Source organism: Tinamus guttatus, unplaced genomic scaffold (assembly GCF_059628265.1).
Source record: "Tinamus guttatus ecotype Peru unplaced genomic scaffold, ASM5962826v1 Tinamus_guttatus_pri_ptg000470l, whole genome shotgun sequence".
In the NCBI taxonomy this organism is placed as follows: domain Eukaryota; kingdom Metazoa; phylum Chordata; class Aves; order Tinamiformes; family Tinamidae; genus Tinamus; species Tinamus guttatus.
This window is the reverse complement of record NW_028289004.1, coordinates 623,503-644,984: the sequence shown is the minus strand read 5'-3', so window position 1 is coordinate 644,984 and position 21,482 is coordinate 623,503. Positions and strand designations below refer to the sequence as shown.

General features: G+C 44.3%; 1 protein-coding gene across 2 annotated transcripts in view; it reads right to left on the bottom strand.

Moving 5' to 3' along the window:
• The window catches only part of NHS (NHS actin remodeling regulator), a 237,064-nt gene that overhangs the window by 30,372 nt on the left and 185,210 nt on the right, over positions 1–21,482 (bottom strand). The window contains exon 1 of one of the 2 annotated variants that reach the window (XM_088532725.1): positions 17,304–17,584. The exons of the other annotated variant lie outside the window; for it this stretch is intronic. Within the exon in view, the coding sequence (XP_088388851.1) occupies positions 17,304–17,493 (190 nt within the window). The 5' untranslated portion in view covers positions 17,494–17,584. Of the gene's footprint in view, positions 1–17,303; positions 17,585–21,482 lie in introns of those variants that run through there. 2 annotated transcript variants of the gene reach the window in all.

Here is a 21,482-nt window from a genome sequence, read left to right as displayed (position 1 = left end):
TGGAACGTGACTCATGCCCAGCTAAGTGTTTCTACCAGAGAGTGGAAGTAATACAAAAGGCAGTGCTGGTGTTGCCCCAGGGCAGTGGTGAAAAAGGGACCAAGCAAGCCAGTCCCACTAGGCAAACATCAGGTTACTGGTAGCTCAACTGCTCTGCAGGATGAGCCCATATTCATTTCAATTTGCTACTGGGCTCCAGGAGAAAACAAATAGCTATTTAGCCAGCAAACAGTCTTAGCAAAAAAGAAATTACTTTAAGGTTGCTGTGCTTAATGTTAGGCATGGCATATTAATAGGAAGGATGATACACCCAGACATACGTGCACTGGCTACATCCACACCAGAGCATGTAACTGGGAACAGTGCCCCTAGGGACCCCTTTCAATGATACATTCCTAATTAGTTTGAAACACTTCTTTTAATCTGATGCACTTTCAGTGCTTGTCAACACCAATTTCTTCTCACGTTGACCCTTCACATTACTCCCCAAGTCTTGCTGATGGACAGCAAGGCAACATCTCTTATGACCAGCAGTGTAGTGTGTGGGATCTATCATACACACGGTAAGCACATTTTATACATCCTTAGCAATTGTTTCTCACTGCTCTGCTCTTTTTCTCCTGCATTGATTCAGCCCAGATCTCTACTGAGCTTGCCACAGTGCTCCAACAGCTCACTGTAATGCTCTCCTTTTTATCACGAAGAAGTGTGTGGCTCACTGTGACACTGCTCTTAAATGCAACGACCCCAATTTCACATGCTGGCACTCAGGAACAAAGCTTTGTAAAATTTGTGTGCTCTTCTACCTGCCTTGGTGCTAACCTCCAGGATCTTGTGATCAAAACATCCATTTGCCCTGTGTATTTCTCTGAACATGTAATGGTCACTTTCCAGTAACAACCTTTTGAATCCGTGCTAAGGATCCTCTTTCCAAGAAGAGCAGAGGCTCGCACATTACAGTCCCTAAACCTATCAGCCTTATGAATGACCTCTCCACATTTGTCAGCATTCAGGCCAGCAACAAAACACCAGGAGCCTTGAAAAGCCACACTGGAAGATGACATTTGATATGGAATATGTAGTGTTTGGCATATTGGAAGATAAGATTCAGATGACTTATTCCAAGTACAGCAAATATATTTCCATTTTCCTTGAAATATTCATAAACTGTAACCTTCCATCAAACCTCTAGCAGCTAGTCTTCATCAATCTCTGTGCCTTCTCCATTCTGCTCTCAGGAGTGCCATTTAATATCAATTATGCCTATAGTGCTGTGATACAAACACCTGTCTTTCTTTTAGACAAGTAGATTGAGGGCATCAACTTATTTTACACAGGACATCAGATGGCCATCAGCAGATGAGCAGATGACAGCTTTTTTTTTTTTTTTTTTTACCACTGAGCTGGCTCTCATGCAAAATGATAACCTGTAAGAGAACAGCCCTGTCTAATACTGATTAATCTTGTTAGTTCCTGATTTGACTTTCTGCAGGTAATGATGAAGCCACTGTTCTGGAAAGGCAACACATACTGCAGCAGAAAAATGTTATGAAATATGAACAGCAAAACCAAACCAAAGGTCCAGATTACATTTTGTATCTAGCATCGATGTGTCAGAGATGCTTTCCTATGAATGTTTCCCCTATCACTGTTTTAAACTGCTCCAATGATGTCACTTATCATACGTTAACTCACAGCATCCAGGAAAAAAAATGCTGTTATGATTTGTGAGGAAGAAGAGGTTCAGAAAACCTCTCGGTTCCTCAGTCGCTGAGTTTGGGGGGTCCTGAGTGTTGCAGACATTGGAGGACAGTCCCTGCCAGAGCAGAGGAAGGGGGCAACCTTGTCTTTCTGATGCCCAGCTGCCCTGTGCCTTGCATACAATGGGGAGGAGATAGGGCAGGAGGACATCCAGAAAGGAGGTTTTCTCAGGAGGGACCAGTGGGGAGAAGACGACTTTCCTCATTTACACTGGCTAAACCTTCATGCCTTCAGTGAACTGCAGGGGGAGCCTGGGAATTGGGCTCAGAAGCTGCTCCCAGGCGAAAAACAAGACTGAAGGGTTCTTACAGCAAGTGCACAAGCAGGGCCCCCTTCTCCCTTCCGTTGGCACCACACATAGGCTGCAAAATCAAGCCCTCAAAAGTCAGGAACAACAACCATGTGTTGAAAGCATAAATGGTGGCTCGTATTTCACACATTTTCCTCCTCATCAGTCTTTTTCAGCATGCTTGGCTAGATGCCCTGAATGCTGCTTAAGTTGAGGTAAGTAGCAACATTTTCTTCCAATTATATTTAGTAAATACTATGCCACTATAGCTGCATGTGGTCCTTTGAATAGCTCACAGACATCTGGGGTGAAGACAGAAAGTCAGTTATCTCAGACAGACCAAAGGCAATTTTTTCCAGCAGCTTCTTTCCTTGATGAAGCAACAAAAGTTGTGCAGAAAATCCTGCTTAGTTCCTCTGGAGCCACTGTAGTGGCCAATGGTCGCCACAGTGCGGGGGTGTAATTAAAGATACGACTGATTCACTGTGGAGTTCCTCTTTCACACTTTCCAAAAAACTCAGACTAAATTAATATCCAAATCCTTCACCACCAGTCCTCTCTGACACTCTTTGGTGATTTATTTGAAAACACAACTTCAGCAACAGAATTTGCACTGTGTTTGCACAGCTCCTAGCATGGATGGCTTCTGGACTGTGGTGGGGACTATCCTATCTCAACTCTTCCAGGAACACCGTCCTATAGTCTCCCTTTGGAAAAGACCCTCTGTAGCACATAAATGCAGATAAGGCTGTAAGGGTTCAGAGAACCCTGCTGGGAAGCCAGATGTGAAGAGCTAATACAACTAGACAAGTTGGAGAGTTTCCCTTGTTGAAATAGCTTCAAACACAGTATTTGCCACAAGGCTGCTGGGGTCTTCTGCCAGTGTCCGCGCTGTCCTGATGTGGGGTGGATGTTTCATGGAGGAAGTGTCCCTGAGCCATCCTGCTTTGATGCACCAACTCCTATCCAAGTGGCATCTCCATCTGGGATTTTGGGCTACTGATTAGTGCCTAACACAGGAAACATGGATATGTGTTATAATCAGTGCAATGGACTGTATTATTTGTAGTACTTTCTATAGGCATGCCTGAAAAGCCACTGAGACATGCTGCATTGCTTTTCAGAAATAATTCCTCCAGATAACATTTGGAGACTGTCAGTGATATTGCATACTTAGACTGAAAATGAATAACTTGGGTCAAGGTAAGTTATTTATGCTCTATTCTCATTGTTTGAGCAACATGTTCTCATTTTCCTAACTCTGAAGCATTAATATTTTCCTGAAAAGTTGCATGGTTTTTACTACTGTATTTCAGGTCTTTGTGTAGCTAAAATGGTACATAAACCTAAAAAGGTCACTGCTGCAAGTGCAAACTCCCTAGTCAGCATTGCTGGTTGTGTCTCCTTGCACGTACGTCCAGAGGATGCGACCAGCCAGGCAGTCCTTGCAGCTCATGCCAGCCCTCTAAGCCTGCTTTGAGTCAAGACATGACAGCCAAGATGGCATGTGGTGCACAAAACACAGTACAAAAGCTAAAAATATATTTTTTAATGTTTAGCACATTCATGGTAGCGCAAACTGAAACACAGCCTATGCTATGTCGTTATGATTAATAGGGCTTTACGAGCCAAACCCATGTCCTATTGTTTGTACTCACGTTTATACTATTAAGCAACATATTTACAGAAAAGCTGATTGAGTTCTGATTTTTTTTTGAACAAACACAGTTGTTGAAGAACTATAGGATTTGTTAGATGTTGAGGGATGTGGGATTCTCTGTTGAGAGCTTTCAGGATGAACACAATAGGAAAGGGCAAATTTCCTCACATTTGTAACTCGTCTATGTCTGTGTGTACACGTTGGATGTAGTACAATGTACTTTTCAACTCATTGTTTTCAGTGCAGCAAACAGACGGGAAAATAACTGCTTGGTTAACATGCATATAAAATAATGATCTTTGAAGTATAGTCAGACATTTTTATTTTGACCATGTCCTGAGTACTGTACATGAAGAAGTAAAACAGATGGCTTGGTGAAATGGATATGTTTCATGGCATCCAGTCAAAACCATTGCAGAAATCTCAGGTGTGAGTTTTTGTTACTATCAATATTGCTATTTAGACACTGGCCTGGAACACTGGACAGGAAGCTTTTAAACTCTTAATTGTAAGCAGTGAGGGAAATTAAGAAAAAATAAACCGTAGGAAAAAGTATACTCGGAAAATGACAGGAAAGGAAATTAAAACAGGGAGTGCATTCAAAAAGGAAAAACATAAGGAAAAAAAAAGAGGGGGAAAAGGTCATTGTCATTGAAATTTTCAGCCAAAAATTGCAAGTGAAAAAGCTAGGCCATCAAGCAGAAGCCAATGTTTGACCTCAGTGCATCAAGTGGAATGGTGAAACATAGGCGAAAGCACCCTTGGGAAACCTGGGTTTTGCTCGTGGGAAGCAAAGATGACTATTTCCAAGCATACAGAAGCAGATAGTGGAAGGCAAGCACAGGAGTAACTTTACCCAGGGGAGATGAGTCCCCCTGGAGTGTTTCTATAGCTGACAGATAGGCCCTGTCTGATTTTGAGTACAACTGAATCTCAGAGTGCTCTCAATAGTCCTGTTGCTTTCTTTTAACCAGGGAAAGAGTAGAGGAAGAGCAGCCGCTCCAACCTGGAACGCCCTGCGGCATCACCAGGCATGGAAGAGGACGGATCCTGCTGCAACAGGCAGAGCCTGAGGACCTGCGCTGAGGCACATCTGGCATGCTACGCTGCACATGGGCCTCTGTGTTTCCTCGTGGAATATAATAAATGGAAAATTAAAAAGTAAATTGTGTCTCTCGTTCTCTGTAGTATTGAGACTCTCTTCTGTCTCTCTAGTCTCGTGCTGTCGCTGACAGTTTTTAAAGCAAGGACCCAGCAGGACATTTGCGGTCCGCCTGTCCAGCCTTGCCCATTCCAAGTGCTGCAATGCACAATACAGCAAGAGCACTCCCTGCTTTCTCGTAACATATTTGCAGCTGTCAGCTTAAGAGACTATTTCAAGTGAGAGTCAAGCACCTCCCTATACAGCCTCTGATCTCCCAGAAAAGCAACATCTTTAAGGTCTTGGCTTGCTAGAGACAACCAGCAAGCATTCAAATGCAAACACTGGCATGAGCAGGGTGCGAGGGAACAGAACAGTCTTCCTTGAACCATGGGCTGGGAGAGAAATTGAGGCAGGTCATTGCCATGCCATAGCTCATCTGGCTGATGGGACTGCGAGGGATAACATGGCGGCTGCTGGTGCGGAGCCCTTTCTGATGCTACTGCAGTGCAAAGGCCACGGCTAAGCTAGCTGGTGAGGAATGAGGTGACATTTAACTCAAAAGGTGAAGCATTGTCCGAGAAACTGCACAGATGCGTTCTTTATTTTCTGGAAGAGTAGAGCAAACAGACTCAGAGACATGGGGGCAAAGAAGGAAGTGCTAGAATAGGTGCCAGACCACTCCCCAGGCTGAGATCCTCTATATGTTGAGTAGCTCGAGGCAGCCAGAGAAACCCTTGGGTTTACCCTGGCCCCTAGGTATACTCCAGCCTCCAGGTATACCCCAGCCCTCATGTATACCCCGTCTCCACTTTGGTAGGATCCCAACAGGAGGGGTGCCCATCAGTCTTCACTCTTATCAAATCCTGCCACATCTGCCAGCAAGAGCGGGGAGAGCAGTTGGAGCAAATCTTTTTTTAAAAAAAAAATATAATATGGATATTGTCCATTTAAATGCATTTTATATACAAGTACACTGCCATCTGCTTATTTTCAATGTAGTGTCCAAAGAATTGTTAGGGTGTTACCAAGAATATGAAAACAAGCTCTTATCTATGCTGCTGAGCTTAAAATAAACAGAAAAAAAAAAAAGAGGGGGAAAGAAAATACAGGAACTGGGATGCAGTTAAAAGCAAAGATCCAATATGGCATTTTTCAAAGTGTGTCTCTCTGGGCTGTTGGTCTGGCAGGCAGGACCCCAAGCCCATGGATCTGCAAGTCTCAGCTCTGGCCCTGGGCAAATCACCTCCTGCCTTTCCCAGCCACCTCTTGCCCTTTTCCAGATCTTCCCATTTGTCTATTCATTCTACTTCTGTGTTGTAAAGGGAGAGATCATCTGCAGTATTCCAATATTTACTTATTTATTTATTTACTTATTAATATTACATTCCTCCAGGTAAAACGAGGCTTGGTGATCCTATCCTAGAACATACTTGCAAAATCTGTGGCTGGCATTCCCTACACTGACCCACAATGAACAAGAAGAGCCTCTGCCACTTAAAGGCACTTCCAAAACACCAAACTGCATAAATAACAGATGGTTCATTATTGGGAATTATTCTGCCATGTTCAGTAAATGAAAAGGAGCCAACTTGCAGCACTAGTTGACTTTCACTACAGCTCAAGACCATGCCATGGGCACACACATGAATTCACTATCAACTGTCAGATTTAGTATCATAAGGGCTTTTAAACTACTGTATTTAAGCCAGAGCTAATTTTGAAAATCAAGACTGTTTCCTTGACTTGCTCTGTTGATAATTTTATCTTCGTGTTTGTTCATGTTAGCAAGTATTGATTTCCTGTGGGAGGTAGTAAATCTTCCTAGCCTAGTGAGGGTGAGATCATTCCTTGGCAAAGGTTCTGTTACGCCAAGTCATTTCTAAAGTTTGGGTATCGGCAGAGCAAAAAATATAGGATTCTATACTGTTGCACAGATTTTTTTTTTTAAGTACTACTACTGTGTTAGTAAATCACAATTAGGGAAAGATTAATTTGAATGTTTGTATTCAAGTTTCTCCTTTTTCCTTCTATTAGCGTCCTGATTCTTTTGGTCTATGTAATATTTGATAAACATTAACACTTTACAAATACTACAATGCTCCCTTATTTTACAAGGGACACAGCAGCCTTCCCACACTTAGCGCCATTCCCCCTAATTTATGTGAAGCTTTTTGTGTACTTCTAATATGGGAAAGCTACAGCAAGACTTGAGCCTGTAAGAAGAAGATATCTAAACATTAAAGATCTTCATTTTGACACAGAGAAAATTCTTTTTATTTTATTTTTTTCCCCCCAGAAACTCCTGCAGGACAGTGGGATAATTTTCAAGCTTTTAAGAAGTTCCAGTTCCATAACTATTAAAGTCTATGGCCACGGACTAACTTAAGACTAGGACAAACATTTGTTAACAGCTTGGCAAGAAGATACTTCTATTTCTTCCTCTTTAATGCCCTTCTTACTGTACTTGCTCAATGAATAGGAAGGATCACATTGTTCCAGAAACACTGCAACTAGAAGTGGGTACTTCAAGCAATGATATCCAAAGTGACACACATCATGCAAAGAAACAAGTGTGAAAGCAGAGAGATCAGACAGTCCTTACTTTCTCATCATACTTATGAATCACTGACAGACACATGCAGAGAGCTGAACTTATTCAAGAAATCTCTAAGGTAACACTTGGTATTCAAATATTCATTTTTGGGGTGAACAGAAATGAATTTCTTGTCCATCAAAGAAGTTTTTCAAAAGCATCATCTCCATCTAGTCTGTGAAGCTTCCTTCAACGAAGCAGGAAATAAATCTCTCTTCTTTCAATCATTTCCACACCCAGTGTAGCCCATACCCCTAGGCAAAGCCCTGCTGGAGCCCATCTCTCAAGTTTTGAGGACCTGCTGAAGGCATTTGGTCTGTCATTTCACCCCCAGCCCACTGCTGTAATGATGGAGGCACGAACCCTGGGGGAATGCACCCCTGAGCCGAGTATCAGGCCACTGCAGATGCTGTTCCCAGCCTGGCTTGTGCAGGCAACCTGCCTTATTGAGTCACCCCAGTTTCCTGTCTGGTGTAAATAAACTGCAGAGAAGCAGCATGACTGCCTTGCTCACTCTACATAGGTTCAGACCTGGTGAAGAATGGCAACTGCAAGGAGTTAGCTTTAGCCCTATACTTCTTATCTCAAGGCACGTAGACAGCAAAGGTCTACCTTAGCTTCTGAGGCTGGTGAAAAGTCTGCCTTCACATGCCTCCTGGCTCCGGACCTTGACAGGAGGCTCCTTGGATGCAGCTAAGGCCAGTATTGCCAGCTTCACAGCAGTGGCATTTCATCAAATTCCAGTGATGAATAAGGACTTACAAGTTCATCAGTTCCACAATGCCTTTGCTTCCAGTCAGTTCAGCTCAGTTACAGACCACCCTGGAGACAGTTTCCCAAAGAAGAGCCGATCTACACTGATTATTGGACCTAAGTCTATGCTTCTTTAGATAAACTTAAGCATACAGTGTAATGGTCAATGTAGCCATATTTGACTGGAGAATCTGGTCTAGGCCTTTCACCCTTCTGAATGTACCAGTGCTGGTCTCAGCTGCATTTTCTCCCTTCACTTCACTCACACTTAATCCCTTCACAGCTGATGGCTCCTGCCCTCTTTCTCCAAGAGTTCCTTTCACTGATCAGTCCCACCTTTTCCCTCCTTTAAAATTCTGCACTCAGGTGTTCCCGGCATCTTTACTGCTGGCATTGGTGTCCATTATCTTCATATAAAGACGCTGATGTTCATGCCCTAAAGGAAGCCATTGGGTAAGAAGGCTAACATAATCATTGCCCAATTACTGTAGCTGAAAGGTTTTGCTGAATCACATTTATTAAGGAATGATGGATGCAGATGGCAAAAACAAACCATATCACTTCAACAGCAAGAGAAGAAGCGAACTTAGATGGTTAGTAGTTGCAACACAACTAAACAGTCACAAGCCTAAAGTAGAAAGGAGATCAAAATTTGTCCTTTAGAATAAACCAGGTTTTGCTGATCACTTGTCTCCTATTCAGTCCTGGTGCCATAAATACTGCAGCACACACTGTTCTCTAATTAATTCATTTTAATGTGATTAAAACAGATAGACTTAGGATAAGCTGTCCATCAGCTACATTCCTTAGCTGTACCTAATAGTACCAGCAAGGCAAGTAAAGCATGTAAGTAGCTGGCTTTACTATTACAGCTGATAACAATGAGAGTTTCATTCTGAATTTAGTACTACTAATCTCCCAGCTTTCATTCTATAAAAATAAAGCCGAATGTTCATGACTCATTGTACTATTTTTATATACAAATTTCAAATTCATACAATCTCCAAGCCTGACGAGTTACTGCATGTAGGAACTCTAAGTAGAGGTACTGAGATATCTTGATCAGTATATGGCAGCATATTTAGCATGCATGCTAGCTATACCTCTGAAAAGAATCTAGCATCTAGCAAACTACAGCTGTGTTATCTGGGGTCACTTTCAGCTCTCTTTGTTCTCTATATGAAGGTTCTTTGTGCTTCGAAATGACAAAATGACTTTGGTCTTTCTGCAGTACGTTATACTGGCAAAGTGATGGCAGCTACCCTGACAGAACTGCATTTTAGCAGTTAGCATATTCCCTCACATCACCCATATGCATCAAAGTCAAGCCATTTTGAGAAATGTTAGTTAGGGCTTGGCTGGCACAGTCCTACTGGTCAAAGATCACACACCTTTCAGAGCCCCGTCCAATATCTTTGCACAAGCAGAAATGACTAATGAAGAAAATGATTTTAACATGCTCATTCAAACTTCTTAAGAGGAAAACAACCTTTTGGGTTCTGACTACATAAAACGGATCTAAAAGTGTGGGACACTACTGCATTACGGTTTTCAGCTCCAGCCTTTTTGACTGCAATTTTTCCTCTTGATCTTTCCTCACTTGACCCACTTGGTATATATTTTTCATGCCCAGGAAGTATAAATTTCTGCTCAGAGAAGCCGAAAGCCTTTTCCTGAGGTCAGGAGCTCTTCAGGGATTCATTGCATACCAAATCCAATTCTGACAGGGCACAGATCACCATTCATAATACATGGGTTTTGCATGTCTTGGAGGTATCATTGCCTGACCAGTGTCTCTGTATAAACAGCTGCTGCCAGAAGATGAAAGTAGGGCTCTGGAGCGTTGCCCCTTGTGCCAACAGAGGCAGTAGCCAGGAAAAATCACTGCGCTATCACAGTATCACTGCGCTATCACAGTATCACTGTGCTATCACGGTATCACCGCTTGGAAGCAGGCCAGTTTGGGGACAGCAACTATTCAGGAAGAAGACCAAGGCTGACTGAGAAGATCTGGGCAATGAGCATGAATTAATGAAAAGTTACCACCAGATTCAGGTGTTATGAAAGGGCATGGCAGAGCATGCTGAAGAAAACCCATATGAATCATGAAATGTAAAATCTGTGTTGTGGGAAAGCACAGAGCACATGCAGTGAATAGAGAGACCCAATTCAAGCTCAGAGACAGTGCCGGGGTAAAACAAACTGACACATTAATCAGCCACTGAATAGGAAAATAAATCTAAATTGGCTAAATACTTTCTGGTACATTTATACAGTGATGTACAACTTACAGATTTTTTTTTCATTTTGCCTCTACATGAATAGGTATCTGTCTCTGCTGAGGCAACAAAGGACATCAGTCAGTCACACACGCAGAGAAAAAGTGTTGAGAGAAAAGACTTTGTTGGACTGGTGAGAACCATTTTCCTCTGAGGTGTATGCTGTACAGCTCTGAAGCTGAAACAGTAAAAGATTAGCAAAAGCGGGTTTAAGCTGTGGGACACAGTACAGGATCTCACTGATGAAACCCATTTTTGGTAATTTTCTATCTCACAGCGTACAGCCCAGTAAGAGCAAGGCTGGAGACACCAAGCCAGAAGCAAAGCCTTGCCTCTGTCTGGACAAGAAGTTTATAGCAAATTCTAAGATTTGGACTATGACAAAACCCTCTGACAAAAGTGCAAAACCCATGTCCAGGGACAAAACCCATGCATCACTGCAGAAAGAGAAGGTGCACCAGTGCTTTTGCAGGTTGAATTCAGGACACTGCCATCTGAGCAGTGCAAATTGTGTGTTTAAAATACCTTCCAACACCTCCCAGAAGGTTTGGCTTGTTTATTTAGTCCTACAGCAGCAGCCTCTCAGATGGCCTCTATCTTCTCCAAAAGCGTGTTAAGCCTGGCCTCCAAAAGCGCATCCATGACTCTTTCCATTGAACAGCACAGCCATAAATCATGGCCCTTTCTTACAGATCAGGAAGGGATATTTGGAGAATAACTAGTCACCACCAACCTGGGAGAAATTGAGACCAGTAGGGAGGTAAAACCATACGTTTCGATGAAGCTGACATCCCACCAGAGCACTTTTTTAATTGTTATAGGACATGCTCGCTGTTTTACAGTTAATTAAGAAAATCATAAAGTAACAAAACTGTTCTGATTTGTAGTAAAAAGGCAACCATGTGCTGCAATTACGTCCCTGAAACACAGTTGAATAGGTTATAATAATTACTGTGGGCTTGGCTCAGCTTTTGGAGTTAGACATTCAAAAAAATCGGATTTAGTAGGGTAGTGCTGAGATAGGAAGTCTGGGGCAGACTACCTGCGAGGGAAAAATCCTTCCTTCTCTTCCTGGCCTCCCCTCTGTGCCTGGTTTAGAAGCAGGCGGTTTGGAGCAGAGCTCTAGCAAGACAGCAGCGCAAACCACACAGCTGGCGCTGCTGTTGGCAAGGCGCACAGCTGTAATGCTGGGAGACAGGCTTTGCTTGCCAGCTCGCTCGGGGCATGCCCTGAGGACTGCAGAGCGCCGAGACCGCTGGAGACGAACCGCGCTGAGGTTTGCAAGTGCTACCGCAAGACAGACAGTAAATAATACCTTGTCAGCAGGCCACATTATTGAATAGCAATAGCTTTCAATAATAAGTAATTAGTGTCACATACAGACCAGACGCTTAAAGACAGAAAGTGCTATTGCTCTTTCTTCGATGAATACAGTGCTGAGGTCAAGCTGGGAATGCTTTATCCACCTGCTGGACTGCAGTAAGGAGCATCCACAGGGGAGGTGGGATGGTTCCTTTGGCAGCCATGTGCCCAATTTGTCACCTCCTCCAGCTCCCAGGTACTGTTATTATCATGGCCATTCTGCTTTGATGGCATGTCCAGGTCTGTTTGATTTTTTCCAGGCCAATCATTGATTCTCTCCAGCTCCAGTGCAGTGGCTCCCAGCCCAGGAACGGCCTCACTCCTCCACTGTTGAGGTCCCTTGCCTTCCCTGAGACGAAGAGAAACCTCGGGGAAGCAAGCAGAGGCTAATTTGGGCTTGTTCAATAATATGGACATGATTGGTACTCTATTCCTCCACTTGTCTTGTGTATCAAACAGGGACAACATCTGCGTCGTTCATGTGGAGCATGTCACCTTTTCATTCATAAAAGACAGCCTGTATCTTTAATCACTTTGCCAGAATAATACCAAAGAAACAAGCACTTGATTGCCTCAGTTATCAGACACTATTGGAAAAGTCTAGATAAGGATGCTGAACAACCTTGACTTATTAGTATTCCACATGCAAACGCTTCCCCATAACCCAGAGTCATCTGTATCCCAGCAACCCTTAAAATTTCATTCCCACTGAATTGCCAGATCTTTATCAAAATATAATTACAGTCTTAATTTGAAAGATAAATTTTGATTGCCTCTGCTGTGCCAAAAAAAGAAAATTTGTCAGGTACACGAGAGCTGAGGTACAACTATTAAATGTGAATCTGCATATTTTGACATTGGTGCATCACCTTTATTCTTATAGGAGACTGAGCTCTGATATCTAGCAGTAAAGTTATGTAGGGGTAAATAGGCACGGACAACAAAAAAGAGACTCTGGATGCCATCAAATGAAATTTGTGACCAAACCTAAGGAAAACTTTGCAGTTGTGTATGAGGGTTATGACTATTACAAAGATTGGCTACTATTACCATTAAAAGGTGAATGATGCGTTGTGTAAACCTGGAAGAAAACACCAGTCCTTCTCAAAACAAGAGGATATTGTAAAGAACAAGCTATTTCTTCAGCTATGTTTTCTTTTTGCCTTCCATTACTGGCAAAAAAGAGCACAGTATTTTACAGTTATTTCCAAAGGGTTCTCAAAATGTCTTCAGATTTCAGCAAACAGTTCTAGCATTGATCTTAAACTTAACTGACAGCTTTTAGAAACACTCTTAAGAACATCCTTGTGGTTCCAGTAACATCTTCTGGCATTAAGAGCTTTGCAGTTATGAGGCTGAATGAGAAGGGTGCTGCACGCCTGCGACAATGGTGGAGTCCTACGTATGTAGGCAGTCACCATCTAAATGCCTTGCGTCTGCACACCTCACAGAGCACAAAAAAGCTCTTTCTCCACTTATGTTAGCTAGGATCCTTTTTTCCTTGAAATGACTGCGGACCGACCTTAGGAAGTATGCATGTATCACAGCAGATCACAATCATCTGTCTTTACCATGTGCTGATCCTACTCCCATCCTCTACATGCAGTAGTATGAGGGCACAGTTGGAAATCTCATCACTTTGATCAAATATTATTACCAAGAAATATTGCTGGATGAGGAATTACTCCCATTGCTTCCAAGAATTGATATGATTACTAGTACTTTTCCAAATTCAAACATGTAGCCTATAAAAAAATCCCAGAGGAACACAACCACTGCTTGCCCTACCAACATATCCCAAATGAGACGAGATAGGCTGGTAGGCAAGCAACTGAGGTTACCTAGTTTCTGACTTATCAGACTATAGTAGTCCAAAACCACTTCAATTTTACCCTATTGATATGCCAGGGGGGAAAAGATAATTACTTGGATAGCAATGGCATAAATACAATTAGATGCTTGACCTTAGCGTTTCTTGGTCCCATGCACAGATTTGAACCCATTGCTGAATTTAGAACGGTGAGGAAGTCCTTTTTCTCCTCCCCTGCACATACTCACAAGGACTGTGAGCTATTTTTACTTTTTCTGCAGCACTGATAAAGATCCTTCCTTAGGACAGATGTGATGCTATCCTTTGGAACTGATTCCCTCAGATCTGGAGGGGTGTTTTGAGTACTCAGCCTCAATCCTCTTTGTTATCTAATTCTACAGCTTTGGTCCTGGTTGCATGTGCTGTAAAATATCTTCTTTGAGACACCTGTTGCCTGGGATTCGCTCCCATGTAGCTCATGTTGTTCTCTCCTGAGCAGACCCATGCAAGTTGAGAGTAACTGGAACAGTAAAGAAATTCTATCATGCAAACACATAGATTATGTTGTAGACAGAAAGTCGTGCCATGTCAGAATTACAATATGAAAAATGTATTTCCATATAGCAGTTCCTAGGCAGCAGTCAGCTGCATCACTCAGGTGAAGTCTCCTTCCTTCATACTGCATTGCCCCAGCCCACTCCAAAGGATTACTCCAAAGCAAGTGCAGTTTTGACCGATCTGGCACAAGTGAGCATAGTTACTAACTAGCAATAAGACTGAAAGCCCATCAAAGTCCAAAGAGATATTGCTACCAATTACCTCATCTATCTTTTTTTCAGTCAATTCTGAGCATTGGTTCCCATTTCCTGCAAACTATGTCCATCACAGACACAACAGTGAATCTTCTGCTCTATCAGTAGAAAGTTTAATGACTGAATGGGCTCAGGGACCGAGCTGTTCCCTTCCCCTCAGTGGTGGTGGGCCCCTCAGTGGGGCTGTGATGCTGCTAAGGCAATGGAGGGCAGAGAAGACCACAGTAGAAATGTTTAGTTGATGACTTAATGAGCCACCCACCCTCAGTTACAGAAGATGCTTCTTACAGTGAAATTTGACTGCAATGTGATCGAACCTGTGCTAAGAAGATCAAAAATGCAAAGCCAAGTCTAATTCTGCTGCTCTAAAGTGGGACTGAGCATTTCTAGACCACCCCAACTATTCTTACCTGCTCTTAAAACGCTCTGAAGAAGGAGATTCCTAAAAGCTCTGTGGGCTGCCTGTGCCAGCGCTTCATTCCTGTCTGTGCTCACAAGGACCTTCCTAACCTTCGCTGCCGCAAAGACGGCTGATTGCTGTGGGGGTAGCCTGCAGAAGCGGGCACGGCGGCTGCAGTCACACGCAGCTCCCCCAGTCCTCGCGTAGCGGACTGCCTCTCTAGCGCCATGAATTTGCAATTTCTCACCTCAAGTGAACCGAGCTGAAAAAAAAAATAAGCCAGAACTCGTGTCCTGCAATACTCCCAGCATAGTGAGTATTTCAGCCCCCAAATGAGGAGGATGCCGACTCCATGCACACAGCAATTTGCTTTTATTTTTTTTTCTTATGCTTCAATTTCCTGCTGGTGAAGGGTGCCACACTAAAATCAGTGGAGAACAGAGCTCCCTGTACACAGCAGCAAATTCAGCCTAACACTAAAGAGACAGAAAGCCTCCATATGCCAAGTTGACTACTTCAGAACAGCCTGTTATCCATTCCCTCCACCTGCCAGGCACACTGCTCCCACATCAGCAGCACCAACGACAGGCAAGCACGTAGCTGGATGAAAACCAGATTGATACAAACATCTCACTTTGAAAGCCTGGCTTTTGGCTCTGAATTACATATGCCAACACTAAGGCTAATGTTGGGAGGACTGGCAGAGGAAAGAGGTTATCAGATTTACTCTCCCTCTGCACCATGGTATGTTGCAGGGGAAGGAGTTCAAAATGACCTCTGTGACCGCCGCCAGCATCTGCATGGGAGCTGCAAAGACAAAGTCTTATCCCTGCCAATGCTATTCATTGAGAGCTTTCTCCGGGGGAGCAAGCTTTCTCCGGGGGAGCAATGGATCTCCCCATCCCTTATTGGCATCCATTCTCCTGAAGGAACACTTCATATTCAGAAGGCATGATGGTATTCCCATTTCTAGCCCACATTCTTTATTCTTGAATCCTCATCTCCCATCTTTGGACTCATGGTTGCCATAACAGGTTACAGCTCAGACTATTTGGCTATTATATGCGTGTCCCAAGCTCTTAGTAAGCCAAACTAAGGTCTGGCTTACCTACGTATCTCAGATGCTGCCTAGGGTGAGAAGGCAAGCAAGTCTTACCATTGGCAAAGTGGGGACACACCAGAGGAATATGACTTCCATAACCAGCTGGGCTCTTGGCATTGCAGCCTCTGCCTTCGGACCAAGCAGCATCACAGACAACACAAACCCAAACTGTACCAGTTACATTATCTGAATCCTTGGAAATGTAATCTGGAGATGCTCTTCCCTTCCTGCCATTTTGGCTAAGCCATTTTACCCCTTTTGGACCTGTCTTGGGAAAGATTTTAGGGAAATAACCTTATTTCCCTAAAAAAAAAATGCAGGACTGCTGCTGTTGGCCCCAAGAAGCAGCAAGCAGAGTGAGCCTCAGTGCCACCGGCTGCCCAAGGAACAGCTTGGCAGTCCACTGATTTCTATGGAAGACAGCAACAGGGCAACTGCAATGGAGAGAGCAGCACACAAGCGGTTAACGCATGCCCCTGAGAAATGTATATGCATATATTGCCTTATACAGCCAAAGCATCGTATGCTGACATTTTCCATTCAGAAATTAGAATTAAAAGCCTCCTAATAAAAACCTGATAAACAAGAAAAAGAAAATGCCACCAAATCAAGATTCATTTCTATCAGTACAGTGGACTAGAAGTCGTTCTTCTCATGAGCAACATTAAATGTCATCATTACAGACCCAAATGCCAGCTGAGTTCTTTTCTTGCCACCTGTAATTTTAAAAGTACAACATTTCCCATGCAGGGAGCTCTGTGCTTGGCAAGCTCTGCATCTCCCTTCCCGGTGGGCGGCAAAAATGCTGCATGCTGAACTCTCTCATGTCATGCCATGGATTCACACAACGGATTAAAAAAAAAATCACAAACTACCCAGGCAGAACTTCAAATAACCTGCAAGGTATTTAACAAGCCAAAGGCAAAAACTGACCCTCAACACATAGAAGAGAAATGCCCTCTGCTTGACCCAAACCCAAGGTCTGCAAGAAGCAGTGTGCATAGGAAAGCAAAGGGATTACCATGGTGGGCAGCCTCAGTCCCTTAGCCTCCGGGCAAGGCTGACAGCTACTCTGGCACTGCAGGATTTTCCTCCAACTTCACTCCAGCTCCGAGCGGAACCGGTTAAAAATGACATCAGTGCCCGCGCGCCCCTGCTCCCCCTGCAGCGCTGCCCGAGGGGCCGGGGCGGCCGCGCTCCCCCTGCGTGGGCTCCCCGCACTGTCCTGCCCGGAGCAGGGCCTGGGGTTGGCAGCCCCCAGCAGCTGGTCCCGGCGCGAGCGAGCGCAGCAGCTCCCACCTCCCCATGGGCAATGCGCCACACGGCAGCTCCGCTTACGGAGGGCAGCGGGGGGTCTTCCTGTGCGAAGCAGCAGGGACAGGAAGACCCTGCGAGGGCTTCGGCCTTTTTCCTCGTCTTCCTCAACCAAGGGGACCCTCTCCGTGGCTTGCTGCATCCTCCTGCCGTTAGCACCGCAATCTACCTTTTTTTTTTTTCCTCTCTTCCCTCCCCCCGAACGTGACATCATCAGGCGCCAATTCTACTTCTGGGGACAGGAAAAAGCAACCCCGGGCAGCGCTACCTATGACGAGGTCACCTAGAGGAGCCAGGTGAGGCGGGAGCCGTGCAGGCGGCTGCCTGGGACCACGCGCACGGCCACCCGAATCCCATAACGCCGCGCTCGCTGCAGAGCTGGGGACGCAGCTGCCATGCTGGGAGCAGGCTCCTCTCCAGCACCGCTGGCTCCGGGCAGGAATAACCTGGCGGTGCCGGCACGCAGGTGCACCCAGCGTGGCACTCGGCACCCGCATGCCTTCCTGGAAGGACGCTGGAAGGCTGCCGCTGCCCCGCAGCACCTCCGCATCCACCCGCCTCCCCTCTCCTGCCCGCAGCCACGGAGCCGGCAGCGGTGGCAGCAGCAGCATCCACGGAGTTGGCAGAAGAGGAGAGTCTGTGTGCACGTGCATATGTGCAGCACATACCTTGGTATGCCTAGCACACACACCCCGAGATACATACTGCTATGAGTACAGCTGGCTGTTGTGGATGTCTCACCAGCAACACTGCACGCCTATCACATACTGCACTGGTAGCGGTGCTGCCCGGGTGATGCTGCGCTTGCCAAAGTGCACAGCTTTGCTTGGGTGCTACGTGTAAGTGTGAAACGCTGCACAAAAATGAGTATTTGATGGGAAGCTGTAAAAGTCTTGCTCAAGTCATACATCCGAAAGGCGTGTGCTATATAACACACGTCGTATAATGGTACTCCTTTGCATGCCAAAAAACGCCTGACGTGAGGGAGACTGCAAGAGTCTCCCAGCACTGAAATACCCAGCAGCCCTCTGAACAAGGAAAGTGCCACTGCATTCCATGGCAAAACTGAGGTCCAAGGAAGTGACGTGATTTGCCTTGGGCTCCATGGAAAATCCACCACAGAGACAGGATGGCAGCGAAAAGCTCAAGGAAGTCAATGAAAGCCTGCTTCAGTATTAATTCAGAAAGCCCTCCCTTCTTCTCTCCTTCTTAATGCATGTGTTTTGCATATGGGTCAGGAAAGACACTTCTATCAAAGACCAAAGTCATCCAGGATGGGCCATGCCCGAAAATCTGATGCATTTTTGTGAACTAGGACAGATGAACAACTAGGAAGAATAAAGAGTTGTTCCAGAAGTGTGTTTCCAGTGGGAAGAGCATGCCTGCCTTTATCCAGCGCACATCCCTACAAGTCCTCTTCTCCAAACCACCCCGCTGCCAAGCTACACACAAATCGGGAAAAGACTGGCATCTGAAACCTTGCAAGGATGACTGTGCTGGATAGGCATATGGGACAGTCTTCAAAGCTCCTCCAGTGCAAACCTCCAGATGAATACAGAAGAGTGAGTCCTTTGCCACCACTCATTAATCAAACTTCAATTTTCGTGCTGCTCTGACACGTATATCACAGTCATTAGCAAAAGGGATTTCTATTTGCATGTAGCAGCTTCAGTAACATCTCTAGAGAATACAATTGATTATATATCATATAATAGATCAAAAGAGAGAGAGGCGGAAAACAAGCCAACTCAGCAGATAAATCTCTTTATTTTCCTTCTAAATGAAATAAATATTTAACTTGGTATCTTAAGGAAAAAAGGCAAGCCTGCAGTCTGCTCCCATCCTCGTAACTTTGAAGCTCCCTGGTCAAGTTTGCCACAATATCCTTGTTACTTTAGAATAAGCTTCCTACACATTTCAAGCAGTAAAAAGGAGGCAATAAATTAATGTCATCATCACTGAGGAGAGCTAGATACAACCCAAGCCTTGCCCTTTCTGCCGGTTACCTGCTGACTAGCTGGCTGTGGGCTAGCAGTGGCCCACCTATTCTGGGAGAGGAAAGGGTCTCTGCAGCTCTTGTGATGAATGAGAGGGCTTTGGAGAGGAAAGGACAACTCGCAGGAAGTCTTTACTTCTCATTTTTCTTCAGTTAATGGGACAGTTTGTTTCGTGTTTCTGTTCTCTTTGCCTGTCTCTGCTTCTCACTGGTCGATCAGCATGTTGGAGTTGTGGATGCATTTTAGCCCCGAAGAAATGTCTGAACATGATGGCAGAAATCTTAATCTGTAGTCTGGAGCAACAGAAAACTGCCGACGGATTTGTTGTCTCCCAAAACAGGCAGCCTCCATGTTCTCCTTACTGCGAGATGTTTTTGTAGGAAAGCAAATAAAACCATCCTTGTAAGAAAGAACAAGAAAACAAAGTGCAGAGCTGGAGGTGGAAAGAACCCAACACAAACAAATGAGGGCTGAAACTACATCCAAAATCCAGATCAAAGAGGAAGAAACCCTTCCAACTAAAGTGGAGCTTTCCCCCTGTCTCTGATCATTTCCTGTCCTATTATATTGATATTTAGCAAGAGTTTCACTTGGTGAATGCTGATTCTTTCAAATATTTGGATGACAGAAACAAAGATCAATAACAGCTCAAATAAATGAGCACACAGTAAGAGTGCTGCCTTTGCGGCTGTGTTTTCGAGTGGGCTGGGGCATTTCCAAAGTAAATGGGGTAGAATATGCTCGTATTATATGAATTCTCCACTTGCTTTAGCAAATGCACCTCATACAGGATTTCCAATATCCTCTTTAATCTAGTACTATGCCTCCCACGAGCACAGTTTAACAACTGCATTATACAGTATAAATGGGTGTTTCTCACTTTGAAAATCATCCAAGGGTGTGCTCAGAGTCCTGGACTACTTTCTTCTTTGACCAATCATTAAATTCAGCTGAGTTCGGTAACAGACAAGACGGAGTCTGCAGAAGAATGCCACACACCTAAATCCTCCACTATTTTTAACACTGCAGAATGTACTGAAAGAAAGAACCCAAAGTCTTCTTCTTTAATGACATTCCTGCCATTTTCTAAAAACTGAAATTTCAATATTCTTCCATTTCAAACCAAACTGTTACAAAGTAAATCAAGGTCATGGCTGTCTGTCACTTTTCCAAATTACTCTTGAGTAAAGACTGCCCTCAGCCAAATAATACCAGTCTAAATAGGAACTCAGCCTCTCCTGTTTTATTATCCCAGGGAGGTTTGCATTTCAAAGCTGTCTTGGACTACATAAAAGCTAGCTTTTAAGGAGAAGCAGTGTGAGTATTCTCCCCTCCCCTCTATTTTACCTTTTTTAAAAAAGGAAGAAAGTAAAACCCAGAACCAACTCTGCTGACCCAAAACAAGACAAAGACGCAAAGTAATGCAGCATTCCTCTGAGATAAAATCTGCTGGCCATTTTTTCATTGCCTATTTTCCCTTATGATCTCCTTGCCTGAGTGGTACTCTCAAAAGAGGCCACTCCGAACTGTTGTCCCCATTTCAGCAGAGCTTGCAGTGGAGTTGCAGGGACATCACAAGCGTCTCTTCCTTTGGCAAAGACCAACAATTTGATGAATCTTAGAGATCCTTACTCAGGTTGTACTTGCTTCTTATTCAGTCAGACTCTCATAGACAGCCACAGCCTGGTGAGGTGCAGCTAGAGTGTGAGAAATGGAGAGAAAAAGGAGAAAGAAAAAAAAAGCAGGAAGGCAAAAGAGAAAGTTGGAAGGGAAAGTAATGAGGAAGGAAGGACCTGATTATGATTTTCCGCTTTCTGTGTTCTGTTATACAGCTCAAATGCTGGGTGTGCACTGCACAATATGATACAGCTCACATGTACATCATGTCGACACTGCTAGATTTAATTCACCAATGCTGCATTTTATTTCCCCAAAGGCCTCAGTGGCCTCAGTGACAGTCATACACGTAATCCCAGTCTTAAAATCTTCACCTTGGGCTCCTTGTAAAGACCAGCATTGATTTTAACATTCTTCTTTTAGGCTTTTAAAGCTCTTTGGGGAATAGCTATAATGTAGCTTTTCCCTCTTCCTTTTTTTGTTTACATGCCTAAAATGCCCAGTGACACCTCTGGCCTGTATCCCAACCTTGACAGGCAGATCAAGGGCACCACTCAGCATCAACAGTTATCCCTGAGCCTGTCTCACA